The sequence below is a fragment of the Myotis daubentonii genome, chromosome 18 (genome assembly GCF_963259705.1).
Source record: "Myotis daubentonii chromosome 18, mMyoDau2.1, whole genome shotgun sequence".
In the NCBI taxonomy this organism is placed as follows: domain Eukaryota; kingdom Metazoa; phylum Chordata; class Mammalia; order Chiroptera; family Vespertilionidae; genus Myotis; species Myotis daubentonii.
The window spans coordinates 29,449,031-29,472,536 of NC_081857.1; the positions used below are offsets into that span (position 1 = coordinate 29,449,031).

The window sequence follows — 23,506 nt, forward strand, 5'->3', positions numbered from 1 at the left end:
TGGTGCATGATTGTTTGGTCTTTGATTACATGTATCGGGTTCTCTAAGAGCCTCCACAGTTGTTAAAAGGAGCGGGTACAGGCACATATTCTGATGTTGGTGACATGCAGATGGTTGTGCGGCAGGGCCTTGGATGATGATGTTTTGTTATAATGTTGGTGTAATGTCATAGGGACTTCATTCTTGTTGGTGCTAAGGTAACATCGATTTTGGTGTTGTTGTTTCTTTTAATATATTTCATTGATTTCAGAGAAGAAGGGAGAGAGAGAAACATCAATGATGAGGGAGAATCATTGATAGACTGCCTCCTGCACGCCCCCTACTGGGGATGGAGCCCACAACCCAGGCATGTGCCCTGACCAGGAGTCACACCGTGACCTCCTGGTTCATAGTTCAATGTTCAACCACTGAGCCACGCCGGCCAAGCACAGTGATTTTGTTACACATCATTTTGTCGCATTTCTAAGAACCTGTCGACAACGTTAAGTGAGGATTTACTGCATATGGTACATGGTGGGCCTGAGCTGTCCATTGTACAAAAGAAAACGTAATTCATAACATCAGGATGGCAGGATTGTACCCAGGTTTGGGCCCTTCGGGTTTCACCCACAACCCTGGGACCCGGCTCCTCTCGTTCAGCCCCGTGACTGTAACGCAAGCAGAAGCTATGCCCGGCACCGGGCAAGTCACAGAGGAGCTCGGAGCACCGCTGTGCAAGTACACTTGCATCTATTTCCCTGAAACAATTGCGTGCAGGAGTGACTGCCAACGAGTTTGGCCTCTAAAACCTCCTCCGAAGGTGAGACAGGGACAGTCTCTCCGCTCTGGTTTGCTTTCTGCAACCAAGGGGATGCTCTGTGTTTCACGTCATTCCTTCGTCTTCCGTTTTTCACTCCGTCTATCAGACTCCAGAGGAAAATAAAGCCGAGGAAAGCCAGCTCCCTCCCCTGACAGGAAAGTAAACAATTTTCCTGCAGCACAATTGCCAAGGAGATGAGATTGTGGTGGCTCATGTCAATCTTTCAGAAACAATTCTCTACCATCCTCCTCAAGCCAGTCCACTTTCTCCTGGAAAAGTAGGCCTGAGAATCAAATCAGCAAATGTTTATTGCTCATTCGTGAGTGCAAGGCACCGCTGTAATCGCATAACATCTCACTTCTCTCAAAACTCTCCATCTGTTGAGATGTCCCTTTGATGTCAAGTATCTTTTCCCAGAGAGCCAAACAACACAGAAGCCATGGTTCTGACAGGGAGGTATTTCCAAAGCTGGAGGGACTGGGGCTCCCAAAGGTTCTGGGACAACCTTGAGTGCGGAGACTGGCTGCAAGCTTGGCCTGCTCAGGGAGGCCCACCTCCCTCTCCCTGGGGTCGCCCCGTCTGTCCTCTGTCCCCTCCTAAAGGCCCAGCGTGTCCAGCCGGAGTGGCTCATGGGTCAAAGCGATGCTAGTCTCAGTCTATTCATACCATCTCAGGGAAACATCCAGTTGTGGGCGGAACCAGCTCTGACTCTCAGGAGGGGACAATTCAATTTCGCAGTTAAAAGCAACCTCTTACCTCTTGCAAGTGCGTGCAACCTTCATTCCTCAAACACCTAAGCAAGAAACAAAAAACAAAAAGAGAACTGTAACCTATTGATCACAAAAACACTCGTTGCAGTGTTTGATCACCCTGCCTTGGCCAGTTGAGTCACATGATTTTTACGTGTTTATTGGTGGGGAGTAAGAACTCGGTTTCTGGTTCTCCCGCATCCCACGGCTCTCCTTCCCCCGCTTGTATCACTTGTCACCCTGACGCGGCACCCTGTCTGTGTCTATGCCCTCGGGCCTTCTCGCACTGACTTTGCAGGTTACCGCCATTGCTGTTCTGTAATTCTAATGTATTGCTCACCGCTAGGCCGTTCGATAACATGTATGTCAATGACACACGGAGAGACTGCAAAAAAGACGCCAGCTCCCCATCTTTTCTCCCACTCGATGCTCCAGGTCCCCATCTCTCTGTGTTAGGTAACTAAACACATCCACCACAGGGTCACCTGCTGGACGCCACACTGTGTTCTGGGGGGACTGGTCCCTGCCCTCACTGAGCACCTCTCCTTTCTAAAGGCCAGACACGCTGCCCAGGGACACACTTGGCTTAAGAGGCACCATGGGCAGGAGCCGTTCTGTTGGCCACACCTACTCTTCATGTCTCCGGCGTGTGCCACCGGCTGAGGATTGTGTCTCTTTGTCCTTGCCACAGGGGGTTCTCGCTCCAAATACTTCACCCAAGTTCCTTTCCCCCATGAAGCCATAGCCACATCTTCCCTAATTAGTTCCTTCTCCTGACTTCCCTGGTCAGCTAATGACGTCACTGTTCCCCACGCCTGAAAAACTAGTACCATCTGCACCCACAGGGCCGCGAGCAGTTTCTGAGCCTGAGTTGACCTTGCCATGGCCACGGCTGCTCATGCCCGCCGCCCTCTCCATGGCCTCTGCCCCGGCCATGCCTAAAGCCACCATCACCTCGGTCTTGCACCATCACCGCTCTAACCCAGTCATCCTCCCCGTGGGTCTCCTTAGCCTCTAAGACTTAGCTCTGAACACATTAGCACCTGCTCAGAAACCTTCAGTCATCCCAGTATACCTACTGAACAGTGCGAAAGAAAACTTCTAATTCTGAGCATATGTCAAAGTGTTATCACAATCCTGCTGGGAAAAGCAGATTTTTTTTTTCTCAGCAGACTGATTCAAAGATTTACTCATGGTCAGGTCTTTTATAGGAAAAGACAAGTCGTCAGTGTTGTACCCGGTACAGAAAGTCTGGTGAAGGGACACTAGATTGGTGGCTGACAGCTGGTTGGTCCCAAGAGTGGATTCCCATAACAGGTCTTAATCTCTTTAAAATGTATCAGAGAATGGATGGAGCAGTTGTCGGGAATGCTAGTTCTCCCCAGAAGGGGACTGTAAGTTCTATTACCCACAAGGGTTCTGCCCCAGACAAGGGTGGGACAGTAGACAGAGAAACAGCGTTTGAGCTGGGAGCATCCTTAGGAATGTGGCTCTCCGGCCCCGTGAGGGCAGGGTGGCCCGGCCATCACAGCTAGCCGGGTCCTAGCGGGGCTGCAGTTTGTCCTCAGGCTGCGGGCAGCTCTCCAGCCATCACCCAGTGGATTTCCCAGAGCAGTCAGTTCCCTGGAACTCAGCCTGGTGGTTAGGGTTCCGGGGCTGCTGGAGAGAAAAGCCCGGTTACCTCCAGACTCACTGAGCGTCACGTGAATAGCATTATAGAAATCGCCACCATTCATTACCGTGCTGCTATGGGGAAGAGCTTCAGACTCCAGCTTTGAACCGCAGAAATACATCTCTTCTCGCTCCTGCCCCCATCTCCTGCCAGGCATGGGTGTGGAGCCCCAGTTCAGGCCACTTCCAGGTGAGATGGACAGGGAGGCCTGAGAAGGGATGGGGAAGGAAGGAGAGAGGGAAGAGTAAGGAGGTGAAAGAGATGGCAGCTGCAGGAAGTCAGGGTGGCTGAGGGGGGAGGGGGAGGGGTTGGCAGAGGGGGAAGAGGGGCGGGCCTTGCTCCCCAGCCAAGTGTCCAATGGAGCTGGCTCTAGGTTCTCAGACTGTGATGTTCATCAGCCCTCAGTTCATCTAAATGCGACTTGAGTACTTGTCAAAGTTAAGGCACACTCACCTCGCAGGCTGACCTTCCCACCGCCCTTCCTCTTCTCCAGCCTCCCCGCCCCCCATGCTAAAGATGTCCCCCAGGGGAGCGCCCAGGTCTGCCTGTGGCTTCTGGAGACATGGGGAGTCCAACAAGGTGCCTCGCTCGTCCCTGTCTCGTGTTCCTTCTGCAGCCTGCAGTCCCTCTGTGATAACTACTGAGTGGCCCGTTACCCTGGCAGGGAGGCGGCCCGAGCCAGCCCCAGACCTGGATGATATGGCCAAGAGCTCAAGGGACAGAATTCTGTGTTCTGCTTAATGTTCTCTCTTGTTAGGAGGCAGTGAGGAAAAAGAAGCTGACCTTCACCTGGGGGGAGCGGGTATTCATGAAGCTACATGAAGAGCACTGTGGCCAGGCTCCGTGCTCCGCGTTGGGAGCGACTTCTCATTGAATCAACACTCCAGCCCCGTTTTTCAGATCTGTCGCACTTGCATCCTCTCGAGATAGCTCGCCGCCGTCGTTTTCTCTGATGAGATATGACAGACTGCCTGCTGTCTCCACAAGATTACGAACCCCACGGGGGCCTGGACGTTATCGGGGTGTGCGTCTGGGTCTTCGCACCTCCTCAGACAGTGTCTTGGCGAAGGTCTTTTGAAGGAAGGAATGAGGAAATTGAGTCTCAGGGAGATTTAGTAACAGGTCCAAGGAGGAGACAATAACTGCATCCACTTGTGAGGTTTTTCTGAGAGCTAGTAAAACACTGCAAACACAAAGTGTTTCGCAAGCACAGAGCCCGGCATACAGTAAGTGCTCAGTAAATGTCAGCTGTCACTATTCCTTGCAAGATCTTCTTTGGATGACTTCCTTGCTCGACCCCATTAGTCTGAAAGCCCTTCCTAAAGTATGTAGGTCAGTGAGCCCATCTGGCGTTCATCAGGATGAAAGCATACATTTTTTGGGTGGAGAACATATGCAGAGAACACGATCAGCTCGTAGGCTTATGGATTCAGGGAACAGAACAGCCAGCCTTCCACGCACAAAGGCCCTCTTCTCACCATTCCTGACCCCATCTGGTCGTGGCCGACCTTGCTCAGGGTCTCCCAGTGCCCTGACCCATCCCTCCCCCAGGGGCACCTCTGGCCCTGGTGCCCTCGTCTACCAGGAGAGCTCAGAGAGCTCAGAGGGCACCCAAGCCCCATCAGGGGCTCAGCGAACCTCAAGAAAGGCACACGACCTCAGCTGCTCCCCATCCTAACGATACTCATCTGCCAGGTGAATTGAAGGGAGACCCTGGTCACAGTAGCAGTTACTGTCAACCTGGGAAAGCGCAGAGCAGTTAAAAGCCTATTTCTTTTCCTCTTGCAGATATTGATCTACTTAACATTGTGCCAGGCTGTTTGCTGGCAATTAATTTCGGAGCCAGCACCAAAGCTGGCCTTTCGCATCAGTTCCCCGAATACACAGGGGCCTCCTGTTCAGACCCATAAAGATGATGCGACTGCTTCTCCCAGCCGCCCGGGCTGCGCTGTGATTTCAGTTCCTCGCATTTGGGCTGAAGTTAAGTGTAGGACACGGACTCCCTGCTCTGTCATATTGCTAAGTGGAGGCCAAGATGATTAAAAAATCTTCTAATGTCCTTTCCAATTCCTTGGTCCTGGAAAACAGGAAATAATTTTGTTTGTGTAGAGATAAAATCTAGGCAGGTCTTTCTTCAGACCACATGAAAACCTTCTGCTCCTCTTGGACCTGGCTCTTGTTTTGACTTTGCCATTAGCTAGCTGTGTGATTCTGGCCCTCAAAGCCTATCTCTGAAGCTGTTTCCTTTTATTTTATTTTTAAATATGTTCTTATTGGTTTTTTTAGAGAGAGAGAGAGGAAGGGAGAGGGGGACAGAAACATTAACGTTAAGAGAGAATCATTGATTGACTGCCTCCTGCACACCCCGTACTGGGGCTTGAACCCTTAACCCCGGCATGTGCCCTGACCAGGAATCAATCTGGTGACCTCTTGGTTCCTGAGTCAACACTCAACCGCTGAGCCACACCCGCTGGGCTGAAACGGTTTCCTTTTAAATAGAAGTTTGGGCTAGATGATAATAACCAATATCAGTTTGTGTATGTAGCACAAATCCATTTGGACTCAATTTGCCACTTAGAACTTCCTGGTCTCGGTCTGTGTCTCGGTTTCCTCATTTGTAAAATGGGGATAATATTAGTCCCTGCCTGATGGGGTGGTTGTGAAGATTAACAGAGTCCACGCACATGAAGTACTCAGACCCGTGCCTGCTGACGTATAGCCTCAGACGATCAGCCCCACCGTCGTTGCCTCCTCTGGGCCTCCTATCAACCTTAAAGAAAGGCCTTCTTTTTCCCCATCTTATAGATAATTAAGCATTTACTCCAACTGCTTCCTAACTGCTGGAACCAGAATCCACCTGCAGGCTTTCCAAATGCAAATGTTCGTTCCACAGGGACACAGAGACGACTGTCAGAGGCCCATGGCACCTTTATGCCTTAACTCCATGGGACAGGAGCCGTGGAGCGAGGGCGCTGCTGGTCTCCTAGAGGCCAGGCAGGGTTTCCTGCTCTTTTCCTGTGAGGCTCTCCTCGGAGGCTAAGCACCCAGGGACACTGAGGGGGTCACGTGTCAAATGGCCCTCTTCCTACAGAAGACTGCTCTATGCAGAGAGAAGGGGTTCCCTTCTGTGCGGCCTGGACAGAACCCAGAGACCACCCCCCCCTCCCTCACCTGGAGGCTCACTTTCCAGCTCATACTCACCACGACCTGCTTCCTTCCAAGCAAGAAATTACCCAAGTTGGGCAATTAAGTCATTAAAACTGTTGTCATAGTGGATTTTTACTGAACGGAAAAAAGCACTATTTATGTCACTTAGACATTTCTGAGAAGACTTAGCTGTTCTTTTAAGAACATCACTTCTGGGCCGATGAAAAATGTAATCCAGCCTGAGTCATAAATTTTGAAAACACATACAAAAGTTTTCAGCCTGCAAAACAATGTTCCCCCAGCCTCCCCACATGACCCAGGATTTTAACAACGTCCCATCTGTTGATGTCAGTCTGCAGCAGCGAGCCTGGACTCGCCAGTTTTATTAAAATCTTTTCTGGCTGGTGACCTGATTTCTCCTGGGCTGACCTACTCATTCCAGGCCCCGGGCCTGGGGGCCTGGGCCAGCGTGCGTGGCTGTCAGACCGGGGAATGGTTAACCAAAACGCCGTTGTGCGTGTGCTTAATAAGAGACATTTCCGCTGGCTCTTGTTGCTAATTGCTGCGGATGTCTGTGTTTGGATACAGCTTTGTCCCCAGCCATCTGCATGTCGTTCATACGTCTCCGCTCAGTCTCGGGCCGGGTGACATCCGTGCTTTCCATGTCAGTCGGTGACAGCGTCGTATGTTGAAACGTGTGATCGCAGCGCACCGTGAGGGAGCCAGGGTAGGGGGAAGGGCAGCTCTGTTTTCACGCCTAAATGTCTTCACCAGTTTTCAGATACAGCTTTCAATTAGTTCAGCTTCATGCCACTTACAGTCACAGGTGAGATTGCGGGGTAAATGTGTTTGGCCGTTTGGGAAAGGAAACAATGGATTTGCGGACACCTATGGCTCCATTTGGTGGGAAAGACTTTTCCTCAAAGGCCCTTAAAAACCTCCAGCTGATAGGAACTGTTGACTCTCCGAATGCAAGCAAGGCACCATGGGAGTCTCTGCACTGGAACTCCGCGTGCAAGGGCAGCAACGGTATATAGTTATCTGTTCAAAAGGTGCCCCGGGCCCCCAGGTCTTGTTAAGGCAGCTTGTCTAAATATAGCACCAGCAACAACAGTCGGAGGCAGTCCCGAAATAATTAAGGAAGAGCAAGAATCACCCCCCAACCTCAGGCTCCAGGGTACTGCCCCCAGCACAGGATCAGCAGGAAATGCCTGTTCATCACCCACCCTCAGAGGTCATGATTTGATTAAGGAATTAGATCACTGCAGAGTCGTTTCCTTAGGAGATAGGCTATCTCAGCACACAGGAAAACGGCTGATGTGAAATTAGGAAACTGAACCAGACAGCAACCCGCTTTCTTTACTCTCCCGTAGATCAAGAACGCTGCAGCCAACGTCCTCCGGGAGACGTGGCTCATCTACAAACACACGAAGCTGCTGAAGAAGATCGACCATGCCAAAGTCAGGAAGCACCAGAGGAAGTTCCTCCAAGCGATCCACCAGTGAGTAGGCGGGGAAGCTGGGCCAGCGGACGGCCAAGTGAGGAGGAGTGGGACCCCACAGCTCGGCCCGCCCCTCCTTGCACGCTCAGGGGATAGGAGAGATCCATTCTGTCCCACTCAGTGAGCCCCGGGGGCGATAAAGAGGACCCAGGCCAGTCTGTTTATTCATTTGGTGCACCTGCCACTGCCAGACATGGGGCAGGCTGCCATGGAAGGTAAAAATTAGAGGAAGAGGCTCTAAGGGTTCTCACAGTTCACACACATACACACACACCCCACGTTACAACTCAAGCAGAACAAATTGTGGTCGGTGCTTCCTATAAGAGACGTGTTTTTTAAAGCATAGTGAGAAAATAGAGGGTGAAAGCCGTTATTCTGACCTAGAAGTTCTGGGGAAACCCTGAAAGGCCGAGAGTAGGGTGTTCAAGGTGGAAGGCATAGCCTAGACCAGGGGTGGGGAACGTGCGGCCCTCAGGCCACATAAAGCCCGCGAAATCATTTGGCCTGACCCTGCCAAGGCATCAGGGGGGAGTTAATTAAATGTTTGATCAATAGAGCAGGCTGATTCTTAACTTGGTAATTTTGTGTGGCCCGCAAATGTTATAAATATCCAAATGGCCCTTGGTGGGGGAAAAAAATGTTTCCCACCGCTGGGTAGACAAAGGCGTAGACGCCAGAAAATGATCCGGGAGCAGTGAGAACCCAAAGTGACTGGAGGCAAGCATGCGTGGAGACGAGGATTTGCTTTCTGGGGACCTGACAAGCCCTTGATTCTGGTCAGTTGTCACCCACGTTTGAGGTTCCCGCGCTGGGTTCCAAACCAGATGAACTGATGGGAATGCGGAACCTGCTGGTGGGGCTAAACCTTCGCATGCACTCGAAGACCGCGGCCGTCCCAACTCTTTTCCGCAGACTGAGGAGCGTCAAGATGGAGCAGAGGAAGCTGAGCGACCAAGCCAACACCCTGGTGGACCTCTCCAAGGTGAGTGGCCACATCTGAAGCCGTCCTAAGGAGTTCTCAGGTGCCGGCCTTTAGACGCCTCGGGTGTGGCTGATGTTCACACTGCACAGTGCAGGGCAAGGAAGGCAAGGGGCACTGCCTCCTCCGTTAGAAAACGGTCTCGGTCCAAGTCCTTCCCAGGTGCAGGCTACCCGTGTGTCCTGTCGCCTTTTAAAACCTGGCGTTTGTTTCTCAAGTTCAATCTCTCGGATTTGTCTTTGCTTGGAATTCATTAGCTGCCCTCTCCATCTCTGTAGTGTGTTGCTCTATTGGCTGTACCCTGAGGGCTCCTAAGATGAGCTCGAGTTTGCACAGGGCGGGGCACACTGATGGCCACGGTGCTGCCGCGATCACACCGGGGAGAATCCTTCCGGCTTGCTGGTATCATCGGATATTCGTTTCCTTGCATCCTTCGGTCCTTGTAGACCAGCTTTGCTCACCCCGAGTTGGGGGTGGGGTGCATTTCTTTCCTTCTCAAGAGGCAAATAGCCTGTGATGAACGTTAAGATGCTACAAACGGGGGTCCTCCCTTGAGAACCCCAGGGCTGGGTACCGCACTGTCCTTCTGCGTTTCTGGCCCTGAACTGCTGTAAATACTGTAAAGAAACGTGCGCTCCTCTTGCAGATCACTGGTGCAGCTGAGCATAGGCGCCACTGAACAGAGGGCCTCCCCACCTCCGCACCCCTCCCCGCCTCCCCCTTGCAGGCCTTCTCACTGACTCCTGACAGAAATTATATACCAAGTGTGCAGCCCAGGGCCAGACTAGCAGGGTATTCCAGCAGATGTCAATTACCATAATGGCACATGTTCCCGGGTGAGCAAGAGAAACTCCCTCAGGCAAATTAAACACCCTTTGAAAAGAGGGTGCAATCAGAGAAACGGCAGGTTGTTGCACCACGTGCCGGCGCCTTGTTCAGAGAAGGGATCCAGCCAGACAAAGGGCCTCCCAAGCTCAGGGGGTGGGGGGCTCCGACCAGGGAATGCGTGGCTTGTGCGGGGAGAAGCCACAGGCCTGTGTGCCTCTGGAGGGTGCAGAGGGGGATGCAGGGCTCCTGAGAGCCCGGAGGAGGGGGCATGTGGAGGGATGGAGGGAGCTCCCTGGGGCCTTGGGTGTGTCCCTTACCAGGAACCCACCGGGACTCAGTGTTTAAGTGGAGGCATTTATTATAAAGATACAAGAAGGCTCATTCCAGGCAGACCCGCAAAGCAGGCATGTGGGCAGCCCGGAGGAAGGAGCTAACTGGAGTCCCCCTGGAAAGCCCTCCTACCCTTTCTGCTCTCTCCTGTCCAAGTGCCCGCTTCAGTTCTCTCTCTTTTTCTCCCCCGCCCCTCGCCCCGGGCAGCTTTCTCTGCCTCCTGTCTCCACAGCAGACCGTGGCAGGCCCCTGTCCAGAGAGTCAGTCTTCTGGTTCTAGCCACCGGCAAAGGCCATCGGCCGCCTGTGGATCCTCATGCTGAACTCTCACCGAGACGGGATGACTGGCTGGTTTGGGTCATGTGTCCACCCTTGGACCAATCGCTGTGGCCAGGAGGAGGGTCTTGTAGGGCTAACAGGGCGTGGGGCCCACCCCGGGAGATGCAGGAATGGCCCAGCATCACGCCCCAGGATATTTCTTCTGGAAGCAGCAATGCTTCCTGCCTGCCTCTCACCTGGAAGGAGTGCTTTTCCTCAGCGCCACCCACAGCCTCTCACAGAGGTGGGGCGAGCACAGAACAGACGGGGAGCAGCAAAACCTCCGTGAACTGGGAAGAGGCTCATGGGAATGGGGTGGGGAAGTAACGTCAATAATCTGGGAGGAAGGGGTGCAGAGGAGAGGGTTAGGGGAGACGGCTGCAGGGCAGGCACCCTGTGAGGCCTGGAGAGGAGAATGCTGGCGGCCATCCAGGCTGTGTCTTCTTCCTGGGAGTCTCCCCGAGGTCCCGGCAGCAGCTCAGCATGTTTCCCGTTTGTCCACCTCAGGTGGCTGTGGTGTTGGATGCCGGGTGGCAGGGCTGGCAGGCCTGGGGCTCTTTGCTAACTTCCATTCCCTCAACTGAAATGTAAAAACAATTCCTAGCCTCCGAGGCGTAAGTGATCCAATGAGACCAGTCTGTGAAAATGCCTTGTAAACTATAAAAGGTTGGCGAACGGTCGTTCTGATTATGAACGTGGATGAGGAACCCAAGATCCAAAGGATCAAAGTGATGGACTGCCCCGAGGTCAGGAGCAGGCGACGGGCAGCGCTGGGGCCGAGACCCAGGGCCGGACCCAGCCCCGCTCACCGGGGTGCCCTGTGGTCAGATGTGTTTGGGTTTTGCACCTTCTGGGAAGGTGAGGAGGTGCTTCACTGCTAATGAATGGAGGAAGCACTTTCACTCCAAAGCCACCCGCTCTTCCGAGGGCACCGGGGACAGTGTCCTGCGTGAGGGCAGCCCGGCCTTCATCCCCCCTCTGGGCGCCAGTCGGTTCCTGTGGGCATGTCGTCGGCTGGAAGGAAGACGCTTTCAGTCTTCCTTTCCCCCATCTTCTCTCTGGTTTCTCATATTGGCCACCTTCCTTTACTCCTTTTTTCTCTCTCCCGCCTTATTTCCTACTCCCTGGGCCCCTGAGGGCACCAGTGTTTCTGCATCTTCCAGAGTAGTTTGAGGTTTCTGATGAAATAGGATCAGGGTGTCACTGGCAGATGACCAGGAGCCCGGGAGCCACAGTACCTGGCGGGAGGACACAGAGCGACCGGCAAGCTGGCCCTCAGCCCTTGCTGCCTCAGGAGCACCTGGGAGTGTGCTCCCAAGTCTCACATTATCTGCTCCCCACCATTGGCGTCGCTTTAATCACCAGGGGCCAGCGCCATATGAACTAAAAGGTTGGGAGTAATAATATGAGAACTCTCCATTTAAGAAAAAAGGGCTGCTTCTTTCCCATTATACATATTCTCTAATATCTTTTTATAATGAACTAGAGGCCTGGCGCACGAAATTCATGTGCGGACACGGTCCCTAGGCCTGGCCTGCAACCAGGGCCATCTTCCCTGGCTGCCGGCAGCCAGCCCCGCCTCCCACCACCCTCCACCCCCGGTTCCCCGTTTGCCATCAGACGATAGATCGGAGCCTGCTGGCCAGGGAGAGGCGGGCAGGAGGACCAAGAGGTTGGCTGTTCCCGCCCACTCACTGTCCCTGCCCCCGCTGCAGGTTGCCCTCTGTGTGTGAGGGCAACCAATGGGGCGGGGGCCTTGGTCTGGCACGGCCCACATCCCCTGCCACTCACCCCCAGTTCTCCATTCGCCATTGGGTGATGGGAGCCTGCCAGCCAGGGAAAGGGACCGAGAGGTGGTCAGTGTGCCTCATAGTGACTGGTCGAGCAGTCATTCTGGTCGTTCTGCCGTTGGGGTCGATTTGCATATTACCCTTTTATTATATAGGACATGCGTTACTTTTGTAATGGGGGGAGGGGAACCCAGCGTTTCCCTTGAGCCTCCGTGTCTCCCGGAAAGTAAGCTGCAGCCGCCTGGGCCACGCCGGGCGTGGCTGGAGTGGAAGTTACTCCTGTTGGAATCTGGAGGAGTTTCCACGCTGGCCACTGCAGATTGCTCTGTGATGACCTGTGGTCCCCTGACTCTCGTCCCTCTGCCCCTCCTCCAGATGCAGAACGTCATGTATGACTTAATCACAGAGCTCAACGATCGGAGTGAGGACCTGGAGAAGCAGATTGGGAGCCTGGAGTCCAAGCTGGAGCACCTCACGGCCAGCTTCAACTCCCTGCCCGTGCTCATCGCGGACGCGCTGCGCCAGCAGCAGCAGCAGCTGCTCTCGGCCATCATCGAGGCCCGGGGCGTCAGCGTGGCAGTGGGCACCACCCACACCCCACTCTCCGACAGCCCGATCGGGGTCAGCTCCACCTCCTTCCCGACCCCGTACACAAGTTCGAGCAGTTGCTAAATAAACCTCCCCACTCCAGAAGCATTACCCATAGGTCTTAAGATGCAAATCAGCTCTCTCCTGGTCCCTTTGCCGTCAAGGAACGCTGAGACCAGGGAATGTAAAGAAGAGAGTCCGAGCTACTTAACTAACTCATGTTCATTCAGCGTGCTTGGTTCGATATGCCTTGAAACCAGAAATCTAATCTCTGTTTAGGTGCCTCTCCTTGGAAGCAGGAAGCTGAGATGACAGGAAGCGACACCTCTGGCAGGGCCCTTGCTGCAGAGCTGGTGGAGAACAGAAATCCACGCTCAATCTCAGGTGTTCACAGCGGGAGTGGGAGCCACATGCGCTGACGCGGCCAACAGTGAACCGCCCAGAGGGTGTCCCGCTGGGGGAGGGGGCGTGTGAGGCTTGGGGAGTGGGCTCCTCACCACTGGGGTCCTCGAGCACACCTCTCTCTTTTCCTTTTGTCTGAGGGAGCTGCTGGATGGCAAAAGGAAAAGAGAGCTGCCCACAACTTGCCAAAAACAGTCATTCTTTCCTCCCAAACCTTATACAATCATAAAGCCCAATTGAGATGGAGGGGAAAAAAAAAAACACCCAGAAAAATAAAAGGCCAGATTTCCCATCCATCCAATATCAATACCCATATAAACCTGTGTGTTTGCAAGAGTGTGCGCACACACACACACACACACACACACACACACACACACACATCCCACATCCCACCCAAGTCTTGTCTTGTCTTTGAACTTGTCCCAAATGAAAAGGGGCCTGGCACCTTCCGCTGCACACAGTAGGCACTCTCTCTAAATGTGTGTTGAGTTGGTCTGGACCCCAGTGTGGGTGCTTTCCGGTCAGGGAGCTTGCTGGTGTTGGCCACATGCTGAGCTTCACAGAAGATGCAGGTCCCTTCAGACACAATACAGGTTGCTTCATCCTGGATGTGCACCAGGTTGCTGGGTTTGAGAGGATGCCAAGCTAAAACTGTTGGCATTCTGGAGGGATAAGCAGTCTTCCAAAAATAACAGCTTTGCAGAGTTTTCTTCTTATATCCGAACGAGTCATGTTCCTATGGAGCACGTGACCAGGGGTGTGCATGTGGGGGACGGGGTCTACACAGGCACAGGCAGGGGCGACCCAATGACACTTGAGTAAATAGACGTGTTGTCTGGGGATTCGCTCAGCGAGATGTATCCAGCAACAGGTCTCCAGGTCCAGATGTTAGGAGTACAAAGGGGTCAAGTGCCCCATGGGGTCCCTCCTACCTGACCCGAAATCACCTCCACATGAAATATTATGAGATTAAAGGGAACCCTTAGGGAACCTTGTGGGTCAGGTGAGATGACATGGATATGTCTGTAGCCTGTTCCTACTGTGCCATGTTAACCTTGGTGCGAAAACTATTCTAATATCTCACCAACTCCAAGAGACTTCAGAAACATTGCCATCCAGTGTAGGGACAGGTGTTGTGAGGAGGGGGCCTGTGGGAAGCAAAACATTTCCACAGCTCCGTGACCAACCACACGTAGCAGTTGTCATGTGGAAGCGTCGTGTTACTCATCCCTTTCTCACTCTGAGGCCTTTGACGTCTGCCCGTGGGGAGCTACAGGATGCTGCATGGAGCATTTTGCCTGTTTAGGGTGAAACAAAAGGGTGTCCTGGTTGCCCTGCTGGGCTTCGCTTTGTGCAGGACGCCGTCGCCATTCTGGAGGCCGTGTTCTGTCTGGGCCGGCTTTCCTTCTGCCGGACTGGCCTGGTCTCCTGAGACAAGGGAACCAGTAAAAGGTAGATGACTCTAGAACTAAGGCCACTCTTCTTTTTTTAATCCTCACCTGAGGATATGTTTTAATTGATTTTTAGAGAGGAAGTGAGAGAGAGAGAAAGAGAGAGAGAGAGAGAGAGAGAGAGAGAGAGAGAGAGAGAGAGAGAGAGAGAGATCAATTGCCTCCCATATGAGCCCGGACCAGGGATTGAGCTTGCAACGTTTTTGATGTACAGGATGACGCTCCAATTAACTGAGCCACCTGGCCAGGGCAAACTGAGGCCACTCTTGCTAAACTTTTTTTTTTAACCTATTTAATTGGTGTTGCTGTTCCTTTCATGGTCTCATGTTTATTCGATAATCCCTTTGAACATTCTCATTGGTTGCTTTGCACAACACAGATGCCGCCCTTGCTGTTGGCTTTTTATGTTTTTACTTGTCCTTTTAACTATTGACTCTCGGAAGGATCTCTCTCCATTTTCATGTCCTAAGAATGGTGCTCCTGCTTTCAGTGACGGTTCAGCTGAACAGACAAACCCATGTGTAAACAGGTGAAATGACCATGCAGTCTCTTTAAAGCATCAGTTCCATTTCACGGAGTAAGGACCACTGCCAGGTCAAGTTGAGGGTGCCAACTCTGATCATTTAACCTACAGCCCTCAACTATTCACTCCTATTCACCCTTTCCACTCTGCTCAGTGCTGTGGTATGTGTGTGTGTGTGTGCACGTGCACACAAATAGCAATTTATCCTTCATTTCAAGTAAATGACGTGCAAGATTCCACTGCCATTCCCCCTGCCCCAAGGTGTGCACAGACCATCATTGACCCACCCAGTCTGTGGATAAATCATCTGTAATCCATCATGAATGTTGTGCACTTAGTTGAGCACGGAAGACCACTCTAGCAACACTAGTAAAGGGTGTGGTTGGAGTTATTTCCAGTAGCAGGAGCCACTGGCATCCTAGAAACACATTGGCATTGGGAGCATGCCTTGACCTATTGGTAGTGCAATAGCTATGGATGGATTTTATTGTTGGCAAAAGAATACTTAATCCCCCCCCAAAAAAAAAGTCATCAAATTTGCATGTTGATCCTGCACTGGTAAATAGAAGGCTGCTTCTCTGTGCTAGTAATTCAGCTGGATGTGGGAAGTTACCCATTCTCCTGCAAGGACAATCAACCCCCGATGACTTAGGTATGGATGATCCAGGGTATGTTACCCGGGTGTTCCTCTCACAGCCAGTCTTTTGGCTAATCCCACTGTGCTTCAGCATCACAGGCCGAGGGGGAAAGAGGGCAGGTGGACTCTCATACCATGCCCTCTTGTTCCTTATTTTCAAGTTTGATGGTGGAGGAGGTTTAATGATCTGCTCAAGAATTGGCTCTATGTAAAAACTGTGCGTTACGATCCCCTCCAATGCTGAACTGGTTGAGTTCTGTCCACTCCTGGAAGGCTGACCCAGTGCAGAGTCCCTACTATAACCTTCGTGATAACTTAGTAACAGGTCGAAGTACCCTAATGTTTCCTAAAATATCTAGACACTTGAAAAAAAAACAACACAGGGCCACTTCCCCCCTCTACCCCCATCGCTTAAGCCATATTATAGCCTCATGTACTGTAAAGTCAGGGATGTACTGTGATACTTTAAGACCACTAATCTCAGTGGAACTTCAGGATATAGCATCAGTTGTAACTCATACCAGACTAGGGGCTCACTCCTCCTTAGATTGAAGTCCAAATGGAAATCACCTTTGGCTCAAAGGCCACAGACGTAGGATCATCATGAATAAATTGCCAAAAGGTATCTATGAACCGCTCTCGCAACCCTCATAATATGTAACTTCATGAGTTCATATCTCCAGAAATGCTTAATATGACCCAAATGAGCAAGAGGCTCAAGGCCCTGAGTCATCACTCACTAGTGACCTCAGCAACGACCAGTGGTGTAACAGCAATCTCATGACTTAGGAGGTGGAGGAAAAGTATGTGCAAGTAAGTTCCAAAGTGCCGAGCAACTGCAAGCTATTGTTTATTTAAGGATAAGAAGGCACCAGGTGGAAAAAAATAATGACTTTCATATATTTGAGGATTTCCCCCTTAGATTTCAGTAATGTCCTTGTAAGTGAGTGATCGTAGAAAAAGAAGAAAACTGGGGATTCAGAATCAGAATAAAATTCTAACACTGGATCCCCATCTTTGGCCAATTCATAGAACCACATCATACCTCAGTTTATCTGTACTTAAAATGAAGACACTAGTTAATGTTATTAAGTACAAGGTATTCAATCGATTTAAAAAAAAAAGGAACCACTATTGTCATCAACAGCAAGCCAAACCAAATCTATCTAGCCCACCCTTTGACGTGACAGCTGAAGGCAATCAGGAGTTACCAAAAAGTCATTATTATCTATCAACTAGGCAGGGAGAGAGATAGGAGGAGCACACAGCTCCGGGACCTCTCTGCTCTTCAGAGTGCACCCCGACAAGCAGTGCACCCCGATTACGCATCAGTGTTGCCCTGCCATCACAGCACCGCACCTGGGCCACGATGAGAGCCTTGCACTACCAGCAGGTTACTCCTCTTCTTAAGTTACTGCCTTTAAATCCTAAACTGTGTCCCCAGTTCCATCCAGTCATTCTACGTCCCTGGAAGTTGCTGGGAAGCAGATGAAGGATCCGTTAGTGGTCCTTTTGCTGTCCCCCATGGACTCCGCTGCGTCCGGTTTCAGTACCTTAGACAGCTACCTGGTGGCTTCCTGGTAGGCGCGGAACAGCCCCTTCCCTTCCCCCTGCAGTCAGACAGCTTGATGGCGCTCTGGACACTTTCCCTTCCTTCTCTGCTGCCACCAAAGTAATCATGGGGAACGCGGCTGTTGACCCCACTAAGAAAGGAGTGTTCCAGGACAGCAATAGTCACTGTCGGCCTCTGGCATAGAACGTAGGTGAGCGCTCTTCGTCCTGCAGGCTTGTGCCAGGTTGCATGAATAGAAATGAATATTAAACTCCTGTCAGGCAAGGGATATGTAGCTATGTACTGGCATAGATGGAAGCTTGTTAAACAGTATTCCGTGCGATGGTATAGTCTCATCTAGGCTAGGGGGAAATAACTGTGATCTTTTTTTTCTTACACCGTTACTGGAAGCGCCCAAACACAAACTGGAGTTCCCTCTGAACAAAACCATGATCCAATCTTCAACGTATGACCTCCAATCTAGGTGCCAAGTGCCCTGTGACACTCATTGACACACCTGAGAATCGCATTCTGGAAGCGGTCCCCTTGGACCCAGACCATGTGTTGAAACAAACAAAAGAGACGTTGTGGCCAGCCAGGCTGATGGAGGAAAAGCACAAAATTTAATATCAACCTGAAGTGAGGATCCCAAAGAGATGCTGAATTTATAGCCAAAAAAAAAAAAAATCGATGACAAATCAAATACGAATCTGATTGGAACAGCCCACATCCAGATTCCCAGGCGGACAGGGAATAAATGGCGTTCTCTAACCGTGTCGGATTATTTCAGTTCTTGAATCTCAACCAAGGCCGATTCACCTTCATCGGACACAGTGTTTAAAGGCACAGCAACTCACTCAGCGTTGGCCCCAGACTCTCATTCTGCACCGACCAGAAGCGAAGGACAGAAGAGACTGACAGGATGTTCATGGAGGAAACGTTTTCATGGCAAACTCAGAAACTGAAGTGTTTATATTCAGAATCAGCTGAGCTTCACTATGAATTTGCATCTTGCCTCTCTGTACTGCTTGCTATTTTTTAATGATAGGAGAAAGCATATCAGTTTATTTTAAATATGAAATATATTGCTATATTACAAAATATATTGTAACTTTCCATTAACATTTTGTATCCAACTAGTCTTTGGCAGGTCAAGTGTCGGCCTGCTCTCCCCATGACTGTTTCTGAGTACACATCCCTGCGAGTGATTGCCCGAGCCCCAGAACAAGGCCCTCAGCCGACAGAACTGCCATAGCCTCATTCTCCGAGACCCGACTGTTAGAAACAAGAGAACATTATTGTGGGCTTAGGAGGATAATTCTACCCCAAATTCTATCAAGCCATTCCAGAAGAGATTTTTTTAAAAGCCATTACTCCTTTAGTCGCTGTGCAGAGCCAGTTTAATACGAGAGCAGGCTCTTTCTATGTCAATTCAAAGGCCCCATGACGTGAACGATAGGCCTCAAACTCAGCCAGTGTTTCCTTCGGCTGAGTCAGAATCGGGCGTCGGGAAGAGTCGTGCTCTCCTGTGACACAAAAGACTCAAAATTCTAGGCATTCTGGGTTTCTCTGTGTCGGAGTAAACGCTGGCCCGGAATCCCACCTCCTCAGGGCTCGCTTTGAGCCCCGTGTGCCGATGGGCTTTCCGGAGTTGGGAGCACCTTTGGGGGGAGCGAGGTCCCCGCTGTTTACCCACCGTGTGGAGCGCAGCTCCTGAGGGACAGAGGGGAGAGGGGGGGGGCCTGTGCAGCAAGATCAGCAAAGAGGCAGGCTTCCTTTCCTACTAGTTGACTCCAGCTGGGAGGAAAGAGGGTTCCATCCAGATGTTTTCCTTTACGGGAAATGTTGGGGGAAAGTCTCTTCGTAAGCAACTACGAAGGCCGTTGCCCTCCTCCTCCGACACGGCAGTTGAGACACACAGAGAATTTCTCACTCCCCTCCTTTGAATGACGGGGCACTCGATGAAAACACGGTGTGTTGGTCACAGAACAAAGGTTCCCCAGAAGCAACGGGCCTCCCCCCACGGAGGCCCCTCACTTGTCACCCTCACTTTGGGATGACATTGCAAACCAAGCGGCGCCAGGGCAGACTGCGCTGGGTGCGCTTGTCTCCTCCTTGCCCAAATTCTGCAAACCCACACAGGCATGCTGACAGTGCCAAGCAGCAGGCTTCCTCCTGGAAAAAAAAAAAAAAAGGGCTGGGGTCCTCTCAGAGCTCCATTTATTTGAGCTTCAATGTAGTTAAGGCTGGGGGCTGGCTGAGGTTAGTGATTCGTGTCATCCGAAGGACAAATCTCTAAATGCCCAGCTTCCACCTGCCTGTGCAGCTGAGACCTAACTTAGCACACATTTTGTTCTGATTGGGCGGCATTCACTCCGCATCTGCGCTGCTTCTCAGTTACACGTTAGGCTGAGCTCCATCAAAGCCATCAGGACGCCAGGGCACCTGTTTCAGCCGGTTACTCACTCCCTGGGCAAGGGGGATTCGTTTATTCTGTTTTATAATTGACTGATGAATGTACTGGGGGTAATTGATTTGTCTCTTTATATTTTTCTGCTACTAAATAGAACTGAAATGTCTTTTTTTTTTTTTTTTTTTTTTTTTTGCTTTCCCTTCTAGCGCTCCTCAGACCAAGGCTTTTGCATGCATAGTAAGTGAATACATTCTAATCTTTCCCCCTCAGAGTTATGACTCCATCTAGATTGAGGAAACCAACACACATTCCTGATTTGGGGAAAGCAGACCCCCCCCCGCCAAGCCCCCGCCCCAACAAGAATTCAGGTACATGGCTGTATGCTCACCATTGCTACTCAAAGTGTGGGCCACAGACCAGAGGCAGGAGCCCCATCCGGGAACTTGTTGGAAATGCAGAGTCTCAGGCCCCACGCCAGCCCACTGCACCGAATTCGGCCTTTTCACAGGGTCCCCAGGCGATCCATACACACTGAATATTGAGAAGCACCGGCCTCGCCCACAGCAATGGTCACCAGCATCACTAAGGGTCAGAAAATCAAACCGTTTCTTCCTTTTGCGGAATGAGTTGATGGCGTTACGGTCCCGTGTGATCATCAGGATAAAAACAAATGCACCTTAAAATTCCACTTGAGGCCACACAGAGCTTGGGCGGTGGACACAGAGAGAGGGTCTGTCTCCAGTTCAGTTTTGTAAATGCTCACTGCACAGCCTTGAGCCCCCTCACAGCCCCTTTTCAGGGTTTTCGTTTGAGCCCGTGCTGGCCAGGCCATCAGAATGTCGCTGGCCCCGCAGGGCGGGTCCGGGAAGGTCTGCCCAGGACAGTGCAGACACAGTGCTCCTTCCCTGGGGCCAGCATCCCCGCAGCGGGCACCCTCCTCCCGAGAGGAAACTAGCCAGAGGAGTTCGTCTTCGCAGCTAGAAACATTCCTAATCGCTTCGTAAGCCAGTTCTCGTCCCCTTTACACCAACCGGAGACACTCCGAGGTGAGCGAGGAGAGGTGCGAACGGTGATATTGGCGCCATCGATCGATATGTACCCAGAAACAGTTATGTTCTAAGTTAACGGCTTTAACCTGTTCATTGTAAAAAGTGCCTTGGACTTCAATCTAAAGAGGTCAGTATAAATATGTGTGTGTGACGTATGTAGGCAAATATTTACATCTGTGTACATACATAGGTGCACACACATATACCCGCACACTCATATATGACATATACATACATATATAAGCGCTTCATAATATATTATATGGCTATCTGCAGCTCCATTTCTTTTGTCTGGTTCTATGTTTATTTGTTTAGTGAGACCTTTACATAGAGGGGTTCGATTCAGGACATCGATGTATTTTTTTGTTTGTTTTTTACTTTTTATTAAAAAGGTAAAGGATATTAAAAACAAAAACAAAAAAAAAAGTCACGTGCCTGAAGGTTTTGAATGGAGTTGTGGTGAACTTTCTCAGGTCAACAAAGAGGACACTGGTTTTTCCTTTGGGAAACTGTTTTTCTGTTTCAGCAACTCTGACTCCCCTTGGCGGGAGCGCACAAACAAAAGTGGTCACAGTGGCTTGGTAATTTCATCAGAACCCATTTTTGTGGTCCCCCTAACGCAACCGCAGAAATTTTGTTCAGTCTAGTGAGCGATTGCTGGCATACATCAGCCTCAGAAGGGCCCTCCCTTTCCATGCTGCGCATGGTTTTGTCAGCAGGAGGCAGACTAAATTCAAGGGGATGGGGTTTCCACCAGCTGTAAGCATTGCTTCTTTCCACTAGCGCACCCAGGAGGACAAGTGACCAGCAGGGGGCCCCGGTGAGCTTGCTGGGCTCCTGCACCCTGCCTTTCCACAGCAATACAGTCGCCTGCATCAGTCGGGCTCTCTGTTAGCCACAGGTCTTCTCCTTCTGTGGTGACAGCTTGTAAGGGACCAACCCCTCTGGTTAGAAGGGGGAGTCGCCAGGTTTTCATTGCTGTGCTCAGCAGCTAGAGGAGGCGTGCTCTGAACCAACTCAACCTTCCCTCTAGCTCCCTGCCCAAGCGGCAATGCCCATTCACAGCGTCAATCAGAAGAGACACTGCAAGGTGTCAGAGGGGACCAGAAAGTCAACAGGTCTCCCCAGCTGACCCCATGGCTGCAGCCACATTCCTGGCCAAGGGGAAGGACATCAAGTCCCCTGAATTAAAGTCCCCATACCCTCACTTTTCATGAAGGATTTTTCTGTAGCTCTAGAAATAATAATAATTTGAAGAAGAATGCAATTTAGGTGCTTTCAGAAACAATATCTAATATTTGGGACATTTCCTAAGTTAGTAGACACAAAAATGTTTTCGAAAATATATCTAGCTACATGTCTGCTGCTGTTCACTCCTTAAAGCTCTCTTCCAAAATATCGATATGAATGGATACATTTACCAACTCAGTGGTTGCTAAATAATAATACTTAGTACTTATAAGCTATACCTCTCACCCAAGTGCCTCCACTGTCGATAAGGTAGTTGTCACCCCGTGAGGTGAAGGACAGTGTTGTTCCCATTATTCAAATGGGAGGACTGAGCCAGAGAAAACTCAACCGATGTTCTCAGCACATTTCAAGCGTGAATAGAAACGTGGTGGCTCAGCTTCTATTGCTGGTCACCGTTGGGCGAGTAAGGCTGAGACTGTGTTGACCACGTGTGGTCGAGACCCAGGCTTGGGGTGTTGGGAATGCGGGTGGGGGGCTGGCTGGCTGGCTGGTTCTGAGGTCTGGGGGGGAGACCGCGTCTTCTCTGTGAAAAGTGTGGGAGGTGCCCGGGGGTGGGCTGAGTGGAGGGCCTTCGCCACTAGGTTGGCATCCAAGAAGGGAACTGACTCAAACCCCAAACCAAAACTGCAAGCGGCTTCGCTCTCCTTCCTTCTCTGTGTCTACAGTTGTGCGAACAGGAATCTTGAAAGGATGACATCTTAACCGAGACTGGAAACAGAGGCCCCTGGGAACAGGGACCTCCTTAGCAAGGCCAGAATGCCCTGGGACTGATGGCAGCTGGCTCAGGAGACTGGCCAGGTCGACACACGGACACACGATCGGGTTTAATCCCGAACTCAGTTTTGACAACCTAGAGAGAAAGTGAGAACCGTTCCTAAGACGAGCGGCTGCTCACCCGCAGGAAGGTACCGACACGCCGATGTGTGAGAAGGCAAACTCGCAGCCACACTCGCATCACGGGCCAGGCAGTTGAGCGCTGCTGTCGTTTCGTTCATCTGAGCAGAGGCGCTCAGCCTTGGCTTCACCCTAGAGTCAGCCTGGAAGCTTTTGAAAACACCCAAGCCAGTGCCCTCAACCCCTCTCCGGCAGGGAGAGGCGAGGTGGCCCCGGGCATGGTCCTGAAGCCCTCCAGGGAGTTCTAGGGGCACCCAGAGCTGAGCACAGATCCTGAGCTTGCTGAGGGGAGCCCCCCCAGCTCCCAGCCTGGCAAGTGCTCCCCAACATGTTTACCCTCCCCTGAGTTGGCGAGGAGTGGTGAGAGAAGGGAGAGGCAAGGGGAGGGGAGCGAGGTTTTTGTAAAGATGGCGATTTGCTTGAAGCTCCATTTCTTTTCATCTTGCCCTCGTTTCTCTTCGGTTCTGGCCCCAGGAACCTGTGCTGATTGGCATTCCGGCTCCACACTTATTGGCAAACCACGCGGCCAGGTCATTACTCATTCGGTATTTCTCTGCGCCACAGCCTCCTGCCTTTCCCTGGCACCGCTCTGTCTGGGCTCAGCGTCTTTCCTGGGCCTCTGCTCCGGACC

General features: G+C 51.4%; 1 protein-coding gene across 4 annotated transcripts in view; it reads left to right on the forward strand.

Annotated features, from left to right (window-relative positions):
• Nucleotides 1–21,011, forward strand: part of KCNN3 (potassium calcium-activated channel subfamily N member 3) — a 142,471-nt gene extending 121,460 nt beyond the window's left edge. For 2 of the 4 annotated variants that reach the window (XM_059675535.1, XM_059675537.1), the window contains exons 6-8: nucleotides 7,741–7,868; nucleotides 8,781–8,850; nucleotides 12,488–21,011. In XM_059675535.1, coding sequence (XP_059531518.1) covers nucleotides 7,741–7,868; nucleotides 8,781–8,850; nucleotides 12,488–12,784 — 495 coding nt within the window. In that variant the 3' untranslated portion in view covers nucleotides 12,785–21,011. The remainder of the gene's footprint in view (nucleotides 1–7,740; nucleotides 7,869–8,780; nucleotides 8,851–12,487) is intronic. The other 2 variants (XR_009449946.1, XM_059675536.1) reach the window with 2 other exon arrangements.
• Nucleotides 21,012–23,506: the final 2,495 nt, after the last annotated feature.